At 40.7% G+C, this 18,264-nt stretch overlaps 1 protein-coding gene across 13 annotated transcripts in view; it reads left to right on the forward strand.

Annotated features, from left to right (window-relative positions):
• Positions 1-18,264, forward strand: part of TNS3 (tensin 3) — a 281,293-nt gene that overhangs the window by 146,281 nt on the left and 116,748 nt on the right. For all 13 annotated transcript variants that reach the window (XM_056338690.1, XM_056338693.1, XM_056338703.1 and 10 more), the window contains one exon: positions 9,777-9,818. In XM_056338690.1, coding sequence (XP_056194665.1) covers positions 9,777-9,818 — 42 coding nt within the window. The remainder of the gene's footprint in view (positions 1-9,776; positions 9,819-18,264) is intronic.

Raw genomic sequence — 18,264 nt, forward strand, 5'->3', positions numbered from 1 at the left:
TTTGCTGCTGAACTATGGATTTATCCCCATTCATTCCAGCCAAGGAATTCCAGCCTTCCAGTTCTGATGTGAATAAACGATGCATATGCCTGCTCTAAATTAGTGCTACATATATTTAGCCAATGTAATGGTTGCTCTCCTTAATGTGGCTTACAGCAAGAACTATAGTTAAACTCTCAGTGGCATGTTTGCTGAAGACTGTTGAAGCCTGACGAAACTCACAGATGCTCTTTTTCTTCAGAATGTGGTTTTTATTGATTATTTTCAGCTTGGATGTCTGTTTCCAAAGAGGCCTTTTCTTCCCATTTCTGATGAGCTGTGTATATTGGAGCTGTGTAATGACATCAGGATCTTCACAGATCAATGCAATGCAGCTGTTTGGCGTTTCAGGTGCTATATAAACCAGCTGCTGTGAAGTGTTCTAATACTGCTTACTTTATGTTGTCATGCACATTCCTCTGGTCGGGGAAAGGGGGATGTTGTTAGTCCAGCTCTGTTAATTCAAGTCAAATGTTGAACAAAGGTGACCTATTCCGGTGCACTTTGTTTTATTTCACGAATAGGCAGTGGGTTAGTAGTGGCAATGGACTTTCATTGCAGAGGTGTACAGCGTGACCCAAAGTTTTTAAAAAAGAAATAAAAAGGGTGAAAAAGTGCTATGGTCACTGTTGGTTGGGGTTTTTTTTGTTGTTTTTTGGGTTTGGGTTTTTTTTTTTAATCTAAAGAGCTGACTTAGCTTATGTAACAGTTCTCCTAAAATTTCGTAAAAATCAAAGATGCCAAGTCTGTTTAAACAGCCTTTTCTGGAATTGTTGGATCTTTTTTTTGAAAGTTTTTCAATTACTTTTTTTTTAAACAACATTTTTAATTAAGGAAAAATTTACTAACAAGTACATACATTTTTCTTAAACAAGTCTTTTTTTCTAGCACTGCAAAAAGAAAAGGAGGTTTAAAGCTCCCTAACCTTAAAGTTCCAAACACACTTCATTTCATCTATTACTTTAAAAAGATAAAATACAGGGAAAGCCAATGGAAGGACGGTATTTTTGAGTTTGTGTTTAGATGCTAGGAAGTATTCTAGGGTGGTTTAAGATGCTTCAAGAAGGCAGTAAGTTTGTCTCCACTGATTTTTTTTTTTCCCCATCCTTCATGATCTTGTATTTTTGAAAAAGAATAAAGGAAATTAATTCCTCAGAGGCTTGCACATGTATCCCACCAAGTGTCTTGTGGTAATGAAATGTGGCATGAAGGCCCAAACCTCTTAGCATACATGGATTCTTATCTTAAAATTACTCCATCAGTTGAATGGCCCTTCTCACTGCATGACTTGTCAGTTTTAAGGCACAGTTAAGTAGTGATCTTTACCAGGGAAATTTTGGATTTAACCTTTATAACCCTTCTTCTTCTGCTCCCCCCCCCCCCCCCCCTTTTTTCCCCTCTTTTTTTTTTTTTTTTCCCCAGCTAGTTACTAAGGAATTCTGCATATCTATAGTGTTGTCATCTAAATACCACATTTCACAACCAGTTGTTATAAAGATTATATGTATGTAATATATATGTAAAATATAAACTCTTTATAATATTTATAAAGATTATATATCTCTAATGCAGAAAGATTAAGTGCAGACTTACCCAGCTACTTATGCTTTATTGTAACATCACTTCAAACTGAATTTTGTTTAGCTGTTTTGCCAAGTGTTGGATGGAAGTTTAATTATTTTGGTAGAAACTGGGAAGGGGGGTGGCAGTGGTTCTGTTTTTTTTGGTTTGCTTAACTCTGTTTTCCTTAAGTATGCAAGCCTCTTTTCTGCTTGTGAAGAGAAAAATCAGACTTTCACAGTCAGGCCCCTCCTAAAAAATGCAAAACCTGATTTTGAACAGTGCGTCAGACTGTGCTCTGGCCTGTCTCAAAAGAGGAGGTGAACAGAATAAAACTGGCTGTGCAAGAAAAGGGTGTTTTTTGTGTAGGTAGGTTTTTTTGGGATGTTTATGTTTTTTGTTATTTTTTTTTTTTAAAGGAGTGGGAGAATACCTTGAAAAAATTGCTGAAGAAGCAAGTGGTGGAGTCTCAGTGGTCTCATCCTTATTGCGTATCTCCTTGTTTCTCTGGTAGTTAACACATACCTTCATGCCTACAGCATTTTCTCAAAAGAAACTAAAAGTGAATTTTTGTGAAAATGTATTATGGTACAAAGAAAAAAAAAACAGGTGTATATGGGGGAAGAGAGGAAGAGAACAGAAAACCTTAAGAAAATTCAGTACTGTATCAGCATTTGAAAAAAAATTAGTCCTTTTAAGCAAAAACTCTCCCCTTCCTTTTTTTTTTTTTTTTTTTCCCCCCTCTCTATAGTGCCCGGTGACTGCAGTCCTCCCCAGCAGCTTTGGCTGAGAAAGATCAGTGGATACAACAACATGCGTTTTTATCCTTGCTGCATTCATTTATTTTTTTATGCATTCATTTATTTTTTAAACGCATCTTCCCAGAAAAAAATGTGAGGCCGCCTGTTGTTCCCAGGGAGCACAGCCAGCCTGTTTTTAGTGTGAGCCCGCATGAGATTTTCTGAGAAATCTGAGGCCGTTTGTGCTGCTGGGAAAGGCCTGAGCGTGCGGGTGACGGATTGCATTCTCCAGTTTCATTTTTAAGTGGGGCGTCAGTCCTAGAAGATGTAGGATTGTTAACTTGGGTTAATCAGGTGTGACCTCCAAGTGCCCTTGGGCGGTGGCCGTGGGGAGCTGGGAGCTGCCAGGCCACAGTGGTTCTGCTCTGCCTGCTGCCATGTTGGCTATCCGGCTTAGATCGGTAAAAGCTTTGCTGGAAAACTGCAGCAAGTGGGTTTGATTTGTAATAAAATTTCCCTGACTAATGGCCAATTAATTTCTGGGTTTTTCCTTCCTTATTCAAAGAATGTAAATCTTATGGAAAACTAGGGAAAGGCCCAGTTCCATTATTTATGGGGACTTACTTTTCCCCCCATATGCTGCATCCAAACTTTAGCTCACAGGACCTGTGAGATGTGCATATAGCAAACGTAGCAAGCACGATTTGGTGGAGGTGAAGGGTACAGAAAGCCAACCAGACCTCCCTGGGATCCTAGAGCATTGCTAGGATCTTTCCCGCCTCCTTCCCTCAGTCCTAGCAGAGCGGCGGTGCCAGGCCGCGCTGCCCGGCCAGCATGCCTGCACCTGGTGGGGAGGGAAAGTCAGTGGGGCTGGGCTGGGCCCCGTGTTGTTTGCAAAGCCGGGCGGGATCCAGTGGAGGTTTGTGTCTGCTGGTTCAGTTCCTGCTTTGTCGCCATCCAGAACCATAGTGCCTGTGTCTCTATGTGAAGAAGTCTGTGGGCTTTGGAAAAACCTTTATGGGGATGATGCTTCTCCACATCTGGTTCATACAGCTTTCCTGAATGATGGGGAAGCAAAGGTGGCTTGAAACTTTTTTAAGCTAGCACTTTTTTCCTCTTCAGTTTTGCTCTAATAAATTTTGATCTATGCTTTTCCCTTCCTTTCTCTTTTCCCAGCTTCATGATTCCTCTTTTTCTTGGCTTCTTGATTTTAGTGCCGCGTTCCGCTAGTGCCCTCGATTGCAGAAGCACAAGACACCTTCTTGACAAAACCTGTGAGCTGCAGCCTGAATTGAAACACTTGACATGGTTAATTTTTCAACCTTTTTCAGATTTGCCGATCCCCAGAAGGGGGTTGATGTGGGCCCCTATATAATGCATTTCTGTGGGGTTTGTTTTTTGTTTTTATGTTCCAAGTGCTTACTAGAGTAAGCTATGGACCTCACAGGTCTGCAGAGTAGGGGTTCGGGAACATGATTTTGAAGCAGTCAGTGCCTTGTTCATGAATGTCCCCAACTTAGCTGTAAAAGGGACAAGATAATCAAACAGTGTGAGTGTGGATACCCCACTCCCCCAAATTAATGGAATGTGGTGATCCTGAATTAAGCAGCGCAGCATATGCCAAATTCAATAGCTAGTCATTGTATTTTCCAGGAGAGAGGGCTCATGTTGTTTCTAGGAATATTAGAGAACTAAACAATTTTGTAGAAGCTTAAATATGAAGTTTTGTTATAATGCAGTGTTCAGTCCCTGACATTCATCCCAAATGAAATGAAAATCAGGCTTTCTTGGAACAAAACCGTTCTGCGGCAGCGGGGGATCCATGGGAGGGAGTGGTTTGGGAGCTCCGCAGCCAGCTTTGCCTGCCTGTTGGTTTATGTTCTCCCAACCTCTCCCCGAGCGCGGCACTGTCACAGGCAGAAATGCCTGCTTTTCAGCAGCAGGACACGATTTGCTATACAACAGCTAAGCCCAGTGACAGGACGTCCTTGCAAGATGTCTCACGCTGCCTTCGGCCGTCCCAGCTTTCTTTTAGCTAAAGGGAAGTTACCCGTGTTTCAGGCTCCTTGGTATCCTTAGTTTTTACTTTGCATGGACACTTCTTGTATATGTTTGACTTTACTAAGGAAATGGGCTTACATAGATTCTGCTTGACAGCTCACACTGGAAAAGGGACATACACACTTCAGGGTAGGTTTTTTCTGCTTTTATGCATGTATTTTCCATTCGTTCATAGCTTATCTTGAGAGTGACAGATCTTGTGTCCCTTCTGAATGTGCTTTTAGTTAGTCTTTGAAAAGGCTTTCTCAATGGAAGAATGTGTAAAAGGAAAAGACAGTACCAGTCGCATCTCTGTAGTGTTTTCCAGCCAAATATTAAAAAAAACCCCAACAAAACACAAACCACAGAACTGTAGCACAAGGTATCACAGTGTTGTGGAGGACTGGCACCTTTCAAAAGGAAAAGACAAATCCTTTCAAATCCTTTAGTGTTAATTTAATTGGCTTTTCTTATAGCCAGTATTCATTGTCATAAGCACAGTTATCCATGTGGACGCCTCTTTTCTGGCAGAACTGTGAAGCAAATACCATTCCTTAGGTTCTAAGTTCTGATGTTTTGTCTGACATATAATAGTGGAAACTAATCTTCAGTCAGAAGCTAATCACATAGCATCCCGTTTTAGCTCACTGTCATTTCAGCAATCATGCTGGTTTAATTTGCTGTAGGGTAATGTTTTTCACATTGCTTCAAGAATTTAGTACTTGCACCTGAGTATCAAGGCGTGTTCAATAGGAGTGTTATGTGTGAACTTGCTTTTGCTTCTTCTTGCTGAATGTCATTAAATGCTGGAGCGAGAGAGGTTGAAGCTCAGGTCTGTTTCTTGCAGAAATGTCACAGCATTACCTGGTAGATGTGGGGGAGGAAGGGAGGGAAGCTGGAGTTTGTTGGGTTTTAGGTTCTTTAAAGTGGAACCCAAATGAGAAGCTTTCAGGGCAAGGTAGCCCTACTAATTAGCAAAATGTTAACAGAGGTGGAGAAGCTGTCTTTATTGAAGGGAGGGAGTAGTGCATTTCCTTTCGCATTCATTTAAGGGCTGATGTGTATTCCTTTTGTGCTTACTAAAAGGAACATAACCTTTTCTTTTTTTTTAAGTAACTGCAATTTTATCTTTTGCTTTAATGGCTTTAGTTTTAGTTCAGAGAGGATTTTTTAGGGGACTGTTGGCAGGAATCTGCATAGTTTTGTCCTGTGATGGCAGGAGGGGGAGGTAGTACAATTTTTTTGGAATGATTTTTTCCTTAAGCCATAGCAAAATGTTTTTTATTTCTAACCATGTGGATCTAATATCCTTTGAACTGGCTTTATGGGGGGGCAGAGAATGTTTTGCTGTGTTTGATATTCTTGAAATGCTGTGATTGGTGAGGTGCACAAGTAACACGTTAGCTGCAATATACTTTCATCACAGCGTTCAGTACGTTATATTGGGTCAAAGTATAATGGCTGCACATGGGGCTAATGAGATGTGAGAGGCATCTAATCTCCTCTTCTCTCTGATTTTGAGTTTTACACTGGGAAAGTGATTCTAGTAATACAGGTGACAGCTTCCCCCTGGAGAATAGTAGCATTTCTTATGCTTTTACAGGTAGTATTGGGAAAAAACACCCCAAAAATGACATGTGGTGGGATATTGTAATGTGCAGTGGTGTTTTCCGTATGAGGTAGCAGGTCCTTTGCCTATGGCAATGTGTCTTCCAGCTGGCAGAGAGGAGAGGGAGAGAAGTTGGGAAGTGGAAACAGTGGGCACGAAGCGAGGGGGTTTGATGTCGCTGTAGAAGGAGGGAGGGAGGACAGTTCTGTTATGGAGTTGGCAAGATCAGTTTTGCTGTCCTGGTTAACATTTTTTGGTTTGCTTTACTTTTTTTCTCCTGAATGTCCCATAGACTTAGGTCATCCTGGTTCCTTTGCCATCTCTTTTTCTTTTTCTCTTTCGGGACTTAAAGTAAGATTTGACTGGCACAGCTGTATCTTAGAGTGGTCACCCCATGCTAAAGTAGAAAGTAATGATGATGTTCCAAGAAGAAATGTCAAGCTTTCGCTAAACCCTTTAGAAATTTGAGATGTAGCTCTTCTGTCTTAATGTGGCTGATAGTCTTGGTTAAGATCTTTAGCTTGGATATTAGAATATACTTTCAAAGCCCCCCTTCATTTGTGTCCAGAGACTTGAAGCTGGATCTTCCATATCTTAAATGAGCGTACCACATTAGTTAGCAGCTGAAGAATTTTATTTGTAATTTTCTTCCTAGAGTTGATGAATAAGCAGCAAGAGTAGCAGTATTTGGCTTGGGGACAACCATTTTAAAGCCATGCAGGGAGCGTGCAGAGACTTGAGTGTACATCCTTAGGTGGCCCAGTTTTGAAAGAAAGGGATTAGATGCTGGCATCTGCTTACTGTGTGTATGTGTATATACGTGTGTGTGTGCACACACACATACACATGTTACACAAAGACTTGTATTTACCTGGGATGGTTTTGTCACCACAACTCATTTAAGCACTCTTCCCATTAAATCAGAAGAAAAAGGGCACAGAGTCATCCTGCCAGTTGAGATAGTTATGTCAAGCCCGCTGCTTCTAGCACTCTGTGTTCCCTCTCTGTAGTAAGGTGGAGGGAGAGAGCTATTGCTTCCAGCTGAGTGAGAGAATATAAGGCATTTCAAGTAGGGGCTGGACAAGCCAAAGAGCAAGTTCAAAACACTAACAAAGAATGAGGAAAGAGGATATTCTTGCTTCTTGTTCTATCTATTAGTTATGCTCAAAAACTTTCAGACTACACCAGTCCAGTGCTAAACTGAGAAATACATGGAAAAAATCCTTTTGAACTGGCAGCCATTAGGTGTAAACCTCATTTATGTCTCTGTTCTATATGCAGTAACACATACAGGCTGCTTAGTTGTTCTGGAAGGGTAGGTGCTGAGCTCAGCTTGCGCATGAACTTTCTGGGGAAGAGCAAGACAGGTGGCATGTTTTCCCAAGAGCTGTGTTTGTGGAGCCCGCAAAGTCTTTCTGTGCGGCAACCTCCAAGGGAATCAAAAAATTGTATTTTGCCTTTTTGTCTACAGATTTGTGTATTCCTGCTAAGTAGCCATGAGCATCTTAAGACATGAAATAGTAGTAACTAAGGTTATAACGATACAGGTGTTTGTCTTCTATATCATCTTTAATCTGCTGAGAACTTGGAAGTTTCAGTCAATTTAGGGTTTCTGGGTTGAATTAATAGCATGAGTTTATATATTAGTTCTTCTGACTGACAGGTTTGTATGTTTAGCACTGTGGAGATTTGATAGCTGACAAGCAGAGTCAAGTTATTAAACAAAAAATAAAACAACCTCAAAACCTTTTCTTGTGAGATTGGCTCACAGTTAACTCCTGTTGTAAGGCTTATGGTTTGTGCAGGATGTATGCCCTATTAAATCTGGGGGGTGCTCATTGAATTAAGCAAGGTGTTGCTACTGTAATGTGCACTCTGAGAATCTGTAACTGGGTTTTGACTTGAGATGTGCTACTCGAGTGTATCTGAATCTCAGTAACCTACCAAAAAAAGCTGACAGTTATAAAGCTGCATCTCTAGTTCAAAGTGTCTTTCCCACAGCAGGCTTTGGGCTCATGTTTGCAGTTGTACCACTGCAGGTGTCTGCAAGGTGGAGAAGTTGTGTGGCCATGTGAGTGTCTTGGGGTGCCCATAACCTGTCTTGGGCAGAGGCTGGTATTCTTGGTTTGGGCAAACACTGTTCCTGTGTGTGTACGTGCTGCTTTAGCTTTTTTTTTTTTTTGAAAGTTGTTATTTTTTAACACTTTCCAAGTTGTGAGTTACTGCACAGTGTTGAAGTTGCAGGAGAATCCAGCTGTGCTCAGCAAAGCAATTCAACAGGGAGAGCTGGGGTTTTGTATTAGTGACTGTGCCATTTGAAGATGGTCTGGTCCCCACAATCAGAAAGCAGTTTCCTGCGATTTTTTCCCTCCTTTGAATGTGCTTTCTGAAGAAGTAAGGCTCAATACGAGTTACTCTCTTACCTGTCAGTCTGCATGTGGTAGTGTGCCAGTGAAAATTATGAAGAGACAAAACATGTTTCACTGTGCATTTTTATGTGTTACTTTTCTGCCCCTTTTAGTTTGTTTTAAATGTACAAGATAAATATTAAGTTTGATTTGCATAAGGTTTGCACGTCTCATCCTAAACTCTTGGAAAGTATTGCAGAGTGCTGTTTTAACAGCTGTTATGTTTTGTTCCAAAGGTGTCTATATTTCAGTGGCGGGTATATTTCAGTGATTCTTTTTCTCTATAGAATTTGCAGGCAAGATCTTCCAGACTGTGAAATGATTTTGCATTCGGCAGGGTACAGATGCAGATGGGCTGTCAGCTGTAATGATAACACTGTTCCTACAGCAGCAATGTACCTTGCTACAATTTAGCTTTAATTTCTTCTGAGCAAAACCTTGTTGATTTCTGCACAGAATTTGAAATTGTCTTTTGAAGCAGTGGTTTTATGCAGTTGGATGCTAGGTATTGCTCTTTGCAGAAAGGGTTCTTTGCAGACTTGTGGAGCAGGAGTTTGTTGTGGTCTTTCCTAACCTACAGCACTGACTTTGTTCTAGTGTGACTTAGTTTTCTCATTTTGAGTGCTTTTCAAGGTGACATATTTCTGTTATTCTCCCATTATAATTCCAAATAGTAAAATACTTAATTCAGGGTATCTTCTCTTGTGAAATGCCAAATTTTAACTTTGTTGAAGTCTTAAGCAAACATTTTGAGGGCTTTTATATTTTTACTAGTTTCACCACTGTTCTTTCCCATTATTTTACCTTGATTTCACACTGATTGTGGTCATCAATAAAGCATGTACTGATAGAAGGTTGTGCTTCTGGTTATTCATGTTAGCTTTTTATAGTAATGGATTGACTCATTTCTTTTACAGGGTTTATTTTAAGCCTCCACACATACAATTTAGCATGTTTTAAAGCCTTGAACAGAGATTTTACACAGTTCTTAAAGAAAGTCCTAGGCAGTTCATTTTGTCAATACCCACATAATTGTCTGTTTTCATGAAAAAGCGTAACATGAGAGATTGGGGAAAAAATGCAAAAGGGAATGGTAGATGGTTAACAGCATACATCCCCGTGTATATTGTAACTTGGAGTAAGCACCCTGAGTAGCTGAATGCTGCTTTACAAGACCTGGATATGCAGGATGATAGTGTAATAGCAGTTTGTTTTCTGAATCTGTTTGATAGTTTGGTTATTAACGCTGTAGAATGTATATGTACATCTGAATTATTTATTTTGATTGTTGTGTGTATATACGAGGAGGGGATTTCTTAGAATGTAGTTAAACTATCTGGAAAACAAAAGTAACTTTTGTTAACTTTTCTCCTTTTGTAGGCTAATAACTCTGAGGCTGTCAAAAATCATGTAACCAGAACTGTAAGTAATTCCATTTTATTTCTTTTTTTTTTTTTCCTTAACTTGGCCTGATTTATTTTCCTGTTTGTGGCTGCTTATTTTTATTGCATCTTCACAAAGCATTCATTGCTAGCTGTTTTCAAAGCACGTGCTTTAGTTTCTATACTGTGTGATTAATCCTTTGTTTAGGATAATTAGTGTGTGTCCCCTCCTGAGTTTATCCAGGAACAATGAACTGAACTCTGTGATCCTTATTTCTGAATCAAGCAGGGAAGAAGCGAAGAGAAATATTTAGAACTTCATAGACTGATTGTATTCAGAGGAGTTCAGAAATGCAAGAGATTTTTTTCAGCAGAAAGAATATTCTTGTAGTGTGGTCAATATGCAGTTGATCTTTTAGCCTTTATTTGCTCAAGTTACTGTGCCATGTTGTTTACAAAACGGATTAAATGCCCCTTTGCAACCCTTTAGAATTGCTACTGTAGTACTACTGGTACAAGTAGTATTAAATACATTTATTGAAGTGCAGTAGAACCCAGTCTTCTAAGTGATGTAGAAATTTTTGCAAATGGGAAGTATTGCACATTTCAATGCTGATAGCACTTACACTTCGAGTTTCAGCACAATTTCTGTGAAAGAAGTAAGGTGAAGAAGAGATTTCTTGAAGTTCTTTGCAGTTGCCTTTTATCAGAGATGTCAAGTTTCTTTCATTTTTAAATAAATCATGGGAGATGCCTATAGTTAAGTATCTGTTAGTAGGCAACTGTGTTGCAGGTATGTTATTCACTGCTGTAAAGATGAAGTTAACATCTGAAAAGGGGCAGAGGGAGGGACTTGCAAGATGCCTGTGGTCTTCACTAACCTGCTGTTCAATTCAAGAACAGCTCTCTATCATGATAGGTGAGCATCTATTTCACAGTGTTGGTCTTGTGTGTGTTGCATTTGTTTTGCACTGTCATCGGTGGTTTAGTGCTGCAGGCTTCTGCTGGTGCTGCTCAGTGCAGGGTGTGAAGAGTTCTGATTCTTGACTACCCATAAAAGCAGGAGACCATCACAGAGGTTGCATTTGTATTAGCAGGTATAGTTTGTTTACTTGGGGTGTCAGTAAGTATTTTTGTACAAGCGAGGCCATCTCTGTGGTTGGATCCGTGCTATTATCCACACTGTTCCAGTAAAATTATACCTATTTCTAAGTTGCTAGAGTGTATTTTATATTGACATCAGCTAAAATGTCTGGTGACAAGTTTATTTCTCCCTTCATTTCACTCTTCCTTAACTGGACAAATTAACTAAAATAAAAAAGTCAGAAAAGGGCAAACTTCTTAGTTATCTGCATGTGAATAATTGATTTTGACAGCTGCTTCTAGCGTAACAAATGTGAAGCAAAATAATGAGATACATTGTGAGGCAAATAATTGCAGATCATTTTCTATTGTTGGAAGGTTTGAGCTTTGTTGTATCTGAATACTTCAGAGGGTTCTGTTTGTGCTGGTTGCTTATTACACAAGCCCAGGTCATATGTTTTTGGGTGTTTGCTGTACATGCGGAGGTTCATGCACAGCTGTTTTGCAGCCTTAATGGCAAGCAGTGCTTTTTCAGCTCTGCCTGTTGTCCTGTATCTTTTGCATTGGTTATTATTTGACCATTATCAACTTTCCTGAAACTTTTGGTAGTTATTTTCTATGGACCAGTATACCCCAGGTGCAAAGGGTGGCATCGGTGAGGGGCCGGGGGGTCACTGGGATATAGAAGAATGTTTCCAACTGAAACACAGTGGTAGGAACACCTATTCCCATTGGGAAAAGAGGAGGTGTAAAGCTGCAGGGCTGGGGGAATTTTAAGTGCTGTCTCCGGGCAGTGGGGCTAGGCGCAGCCATTGCTCGGGTGAGGGTCTGCAGCTCCAGTTCTGTGACCCGTGACTGCAGCACACATCCTGGCGGGGTGGTGCTGAGGGGAGGTGTGTCTCTTGTCTTCCTGCCGTTTCTTCCTTCTAAATTTGTGGCACGCTTCTCCTTTTGATTTATTAACTGAATTGAAGGAGACTGCTTTAACCAGCCTGACCCTTTTTTGGCTCTGGGATTTCTTCTCTCTTCTCTCTCCTTTGCACCTTGCTCCATGACATCTGGTCCAGTAAAGAAAAGCTTTCTTGCTTTCTCCTAGCAACATGACTATTAATGGAGTATTTCTAATGTCAGCCCTTACTGCTTTATAGGAAAGCTATGTAAACATCAACAAAGATAATTTGGCTTGAATATCCAAAATTTTATTAGATTAATTCTAACGTTTGGGATAGTTCAGAGGCACGGATAACACTTTCTTTCTCAGGAAGTCAGAAGTGCATTTTCTTACATTTTAGAGGCCTTTCTCATGCCCCTGTGGACTGGAATCATACTTTATTTGTAAGATTAACATATTAAGAAGAAATAAATGAGGCTTCTTGTTTCAACTGAAGGCTGGCAGATGTGATTCTGCCACCTTCTGTCCAAGAATTACGTGCACAGAATTTTCTGTTAGTTAATGGGGTGCTAAATTTGTGGTGAAAGTTTGCTTCAGTTTTGATCTCTTGGCATCTTAACTAGGTCAGCGAGAAACTTGGGAGATTACTTCTGAAGTCTTTCCCTCTGACACTACGTTTTTTCTTTCTGCTGTGGACATTGCTGTATCTTTTTACAGAGTGAGGCGGTAGAGCACAGACATACAGGAGCTTTGCATTAGGTGCTGCTGGGTCGTGCTCTGCAGGACTTCCACAGATGCTCATAACATAGTAGGTGCAAATTAATGCAGAAACCTTTGCACTCTGCTGTGTCTGTTGTGCTGAACAACATTGCCCATGGGTAGTACTTATCCAGGAAGCTGTTTCAAAGCTCTGGAGTAATTATGAAACTTTGCTACAACTGGAGCTGGAGCACATATATTATTTTAGTCAGTTGAGGTAAACTCCTCACTTAACATGGTAATACTTAAATACGGCTGTAGTAAGTTTCCCCATAGGTTTGCAGTGGAACACAGTTATTCGAATGTTGACATGACTTCGTTTACCCAGGGAGGTGTGCTCCTGGTCTGGGTGTGCAAGAAACACTTAGCAGCACTTAAGTGTAGCTGAGGGCTGGGTGCTAGCCTCGCAAGGCTTGGTGTGAACCTGTAGTCTTGAGACATGGTAGGACTAAGGCTTCAGAAGTATTACGATTTTCCAAATGAGAATATGTGTATCTGTAAAATTGTATGTGAAGTAAAACATCAATTGTGATTCATTCTCACTTGAATTGGACTTTATATGCGTCCAGTATTCTCTCCTAAAGAGCTCTTTGTAGCAAAAATCTGCTATGTGCCTTCTCTCTGTTACAAATTCCAGTTTTTTAGAAGAAGATAAAAGAATGGCTAGAAGACCCAGCTGTACCATGAGCTTTCAAGCTGTGAGCAGGTCTGCTTTGCTGAATTGAAGTGAGCAGGAAGGTGATCTTTGCACCTGGGTTAGCTCCTCGTTGCCCTGGCAGAGTGGTAGCTGGAAGGTCCGTATGTGCCCCACAGACTTAATAAAGATGCGCTGGAGTACGAAGCCGCACATAAACTTGTGTGGGGGAGCCTGGCTTGTCTTGGCTGAAGTGCTGTAGGGAAGAACTGTGGGAGCAGCTTTGCTAGCAGTGAAGAGCCAGGGGAGTTTTTGGCAGGGAGACAGCAAGCTGGAATTTGTAACTTCTGCAGACGCCGCTACTTGTGAGGGGGACATTTGTCCAGACTCTTGCTGTTGCACTACATGGGAACAGTTCATTCTTACAAAACAAAAATAAAATGTATGGCCAAACAAATAGCTGTTTGCAGTAGAAATACTGGTAAATTTCTTCTGCAGAGAGTCAGCTCCCAAGAAGAATTTTTAAATTATTTTTTTTGAAAAATATTTACTGCAAGAATAGATACACGGTAACAGACACATTTGTATTCACAAGGCATGAATCTTTGTTTTCCGCATTAGGAATCATTCTAAAGCCAGAGGCCAAAAGATTATGCAAATTTTGGTTCTCATCCAAGATATCCAAACATGTGTTTCATTGCAGCTTCTAAAAGCAGCTACTCTGTCAGTGGGAGTTATTGTGGTGGCGTGGTCCAACGATCAGTGTAGTTCATTGTCCTGTCTTTTCTGCAGTACCACAGAGTGTATAGAAATGTTACACTGTGCCTTAGAATAGGTTAGAGAATTTCTTCTGATTCCTCTCCGTGGCTTGGGGAATGAAAATACCATTACAAATTTGGTTAAAATGCATTCGGGTCTCCCACTGATCAGTCTCTCTATTCATATTCTTATTTGTGGCTGTTTGAATGGTGGACAATTGTGTGTAATAAAATTTCATAAGCTAATTAAAAGCTGTGTGAAATGCATGTAATTTTGACAGATAGCTAATCAAGTTTTCTGATGCTTATATCAACATTAAAAATAGGCACAAATTAAATATTTATTCCCAAATAGATAGATGTCGTTCTTTAGGAGTATGTCCTGATACTGTTAAGTCACAGATTACTCGTTGATTCACATTTCAGATAGTTGTAGTTTCTACTCATTGATCCTGACACTTGCTAATGCTCCCACCCAAGAAGCCCAGGAGAGAAAGAGCTGAGCAGCGTGAGTGCATGTCATACCCTGCAGCTGTGAGTTTTCAGAGGTGCAGTTCTTCAGGGGAGCATACAGTTGATGTACAGGTGTCTCAGCTGTTTAAAACAACTCAGTCCTTGAAACCAGTAGCTCTTAAATTCTGTTGAGATCGCTTTTAAGTTGATACTATATTTTTATATCATGGTTCAGTGCCAGGAACGGGGCCTTGGGAAAGGCTACTGAATGTCTTTTTGTTTGGCTTCCTTAGCCTGACTTTGATTCTAGTTTTGAAAGGGGTGAGTCATTACCCCACCTGGTATTTCTAAGACCATGTGTAGCCCACATGTCTATTTTTACTTTGGCTTTGGAAACTAGCAGTTTACATACTAAGTTTTTTATATTTTTTTTCCCCCAGAGATATCATATGAAAGATAGTAAATCAGTGTACTGATAAAATGAGCATAAATTTATCTGGGGCAAAGCTGATCTCCCTTCACCCTTTGTCCCCTTCTGTGATCTTTCTGGTCTCTGAAGTTCTGCTACAGAGGACTTTAGCCTGTGGAGTATGTAAGCCTGACAGCCAGAACCCAAGTTCCTTTAGTTGGTTCTTGCAAAGACTGAGGCTGATAATCTTGCTGAGATAGAAGATTTTTTTACAAATATGATTTAATTTTTTTGTTATTTGTTTATTTTTACAGGCATTATTTTTCACTTGATTGTCCCTGTTTCTTTCCTCGACAGGCAGCCTGTCGTCATAGGCGAAGGGATGAAGGCTTAGCAGAGAGGTTATTTCTTATTCCTTCTGTTTCTGGACTAGTGCAGAAGGTGTGTCTCAATGCCACCCCAGTGCCACACTGTGCAAGGTGGCTGGTACTATACCTCATGTCATGGTTTTGCTCTGAAGCTGTGGAGAGGCTGGGAGGGAGATTGCAAAGGTCTGAGATGCAGCCTGCTGCCTGGGGCAGCACAAGCTTGCAGTGTGAGGCAGACCAGGCAATCCACAGGCAGGTTCACCCTCTTTGCTGTCAGGGGAAGGTGAATAAATAGGACTCAAAAGCCTGTATTGTCCAAGCTATGCTTTAATCGCTGTCTCGCCCACTTCCTCTGCTGCCATCACCCGCAGGCTGTTCTGGGAACCTTACCTTCTCATAACTATTATGACCTGGTGAAAATGATGTCGAATTAAATATGGGCCTGTTTCTTAGCTTCTGAATCACGTCTAGGCTGTGCTGGGCTCTGGGGTGGTCTCATCTGAGGACTGTGTTTTTGAGAAAGTTGGAATAGCAAGCTGTGCAGTGTGGACTAGATGCAGGAGCCGAAGATGGTAAAAGCAGCAGTAAGGAGGATGTCAAAGGAAGGAGTTGTACGGCTTGAGTTTTCACTGAAAAGGGCAGTGACGTAGTGCCTTGGATACAACGAATTCGCTTATTAGTGTCGGTCTGTGGCTGGAGAGGAGGCCGATGTCTTTTGAGAAGCAATTGCTTCCCCCTGCTGGCTTTCCTGCAACTGCAGCTAAGTTTGTCTGACCAAAAGGCTCTTTGCACTTTTTACATAGGGGTAACATTTATCTGTTATTGTTTTGGGATTGATCTGATGTTTGGGATATAAAAAAATCCTTAAAACTGAATGAGTGGGTAAATGGGAGGTGTTTTCTGTTTTCAAAACTCTTCCTCAGCTGACTGGTTACGCTATCTGCATTGCCAGGTAGTCCTGGGGAAGCAGGGGAACAGGAATTGTGGGGAGAAGCTCAATGAAGAGTAATCTCAGGGTGGTCTGTCCTACTGGCAACAAATCAAATGCTAGTTCTGCTGCATCTAACTCTGAATTTTTAGCCAGCTGTGGTTAAATACCCTGTTTTGAGCCATTATTTTTCATTCCCCTTCATCTTCTTTCCTGCTGTTGATTGATAGGAAATGAAAATCCTGTCTTGTTTGGCAAGTTTTTCTGTGTAATTGTCCACCCTGGGAGATGCCAGGTGGCGTTTGCTGTCTTGGAAGATCAGCCAAATGTTTTGCCATTGTCCCTCCTGTGTGCAAGGAGGCAGAAAATAGCAGATTTGTTTTTTTACTTGGATGGAGATAATTTGCCTTTATGGATAGTCTGTCCTGTGCTGTTAAATCCAGTGCCTGATGAAACTTGTATTCTGCTGGTAGGTGTGTATGGTTTGGTTCAGAAGCAGAAGAATCCCTTCTTACCAGTGAAATGACCCTGATACTGCACAGAAATGTTGGGGGAAAAACAAATAAGAAAGAGAGGCAGTTACAGAAGTTGAAGATTGGTTTTAATTGACTATTAAACCTGAATTCAGACAGAAGCATGATAAGATACAGCTCCAGTTTACAGATAGCCTGTTGTGAGAAATGCTGTAACAGCTTATTCATGTGTTTGAGAACACATCCTAGGGGTGTGTTGCATAAATGGTATGTTTCCTCAAACCTCAAAAAAACGTTTCCTCAAACCTTTAAGAAGCTTCTTTCAGTAACCCTTTTGCCTCTGTAGTAACTCATGGATAGTGTCTTTGTTGGATTTTGCTGACTATTTTAACTGTGAGGAGAAAAGTTAGTGGTGTAGTCATTGATAACTGATAAAAAAAACCAACCAAAAAGTAAAAAGGAAAACTGAAGAAAAAAAGAATACATCTAGATACAAGATAATTAAGCCATGGAAGAGAGGAAGAAGTGATTATGATCTGGAGAACATGCAGAGAAACGGAGGTGTGTCCTTGACAGTCCATTTGCCAACAAGTCATTGACCGTAGTCAACATATAATGTACAAGGTGATCTTAACCTTACGACGGATTAAGTAAAATTTAGTTGTTCGATGCACCGTACATAGGCAATGGGAAGTTTCATGGTCTGAATCAAAGCATCTTCTGAAGATGGTAGGGCTCTCTTGATTTTGAGAGCTGTCCAGAATTTGTATAAAAGTGTACCTGTAATGACAAACTGCAGAGTCTTGCAGCTATTTGAGACCTTGCAATGAAACGTGACAACCAGGTGAGGTGGCTACTTGAATAAAATGCCTTTTCAAACAGCAGTGGTAATTTAACTTTGAAGTTGCACCAGCTGTTGAATTGTGGAAGTTGTTAGGATTATCCCTTTTTGTACACAGAGCAGGAAATGGTCTATAGTACCATGCATGTCAGTAGGTGACGTGGCAAGCATGCAGCAAATACAGATCTCACAAGTGTTTTTTTCTGACAGTGGTTTGCATTATGTTGTTGTTCATATGTTTATATGCTGTGTGCTACTAGGTTATATGCTAGTATATATGCTACAGCAGTGGGCAAGAGAGAATGATTTCATCATGTGTTTTCTTAGCAGAGGAAGCCACTAAGTGACTGATTATTCAGGTTACAGGGAGGTTTAGTCATAAAACATATTAAAAAATGGTGGAAGTACTCTACGGAATGGCTACATCTGTGTGACACACAGGGGCTAAGGAAGTAGAGAGAGAGGCATGTTCTGCTAATTGCCTCCTGGTTATGAAACCAAAACGTGCTGAAAGCTTTGTCTTGAATTTCAGTTATTAGGTATTTACTTGTTTTGGCATGCATGGTGTATTACCTACAGCCTTTAAAATCCTAAGAAAGAATTGAGTAAAAAGAAGCTGAAAACATCGTTAAGTTTCCTCGTTTTCTGTTGTCTAAGACAGGAGCTAGTGGAACTGGGACCAAGCACCACAGGGGGAGGGGCACCTTATGCCATCAGATGTGCTTTCACAGTTGCCAGAAAAACTCATTTCCAGAAATTTTGGAAGAAAACATGCCACTTGCATGCTTATATGTGTCCTAGCTGTTCCCAGATTTGGATATACAGCATCACTGTATGGAAAGTTCTAGTTGTAAGGCCTCTTGCATTCAAACACCATTTATTTGGTTT

Source organism: Falco biarmicus, chromosome 4 (genome assembly GCF_023638135.1).
Source record: "Falco biarmicus isolate bFalBia1 chromosome 4, bFalBia1.pri, whole genome shotgun sequence".
NCBI lineage: Eukaryota > Metazoa > Chordata > Aves > Falconiformes > Falconidae > Falco > Falco biarmicus.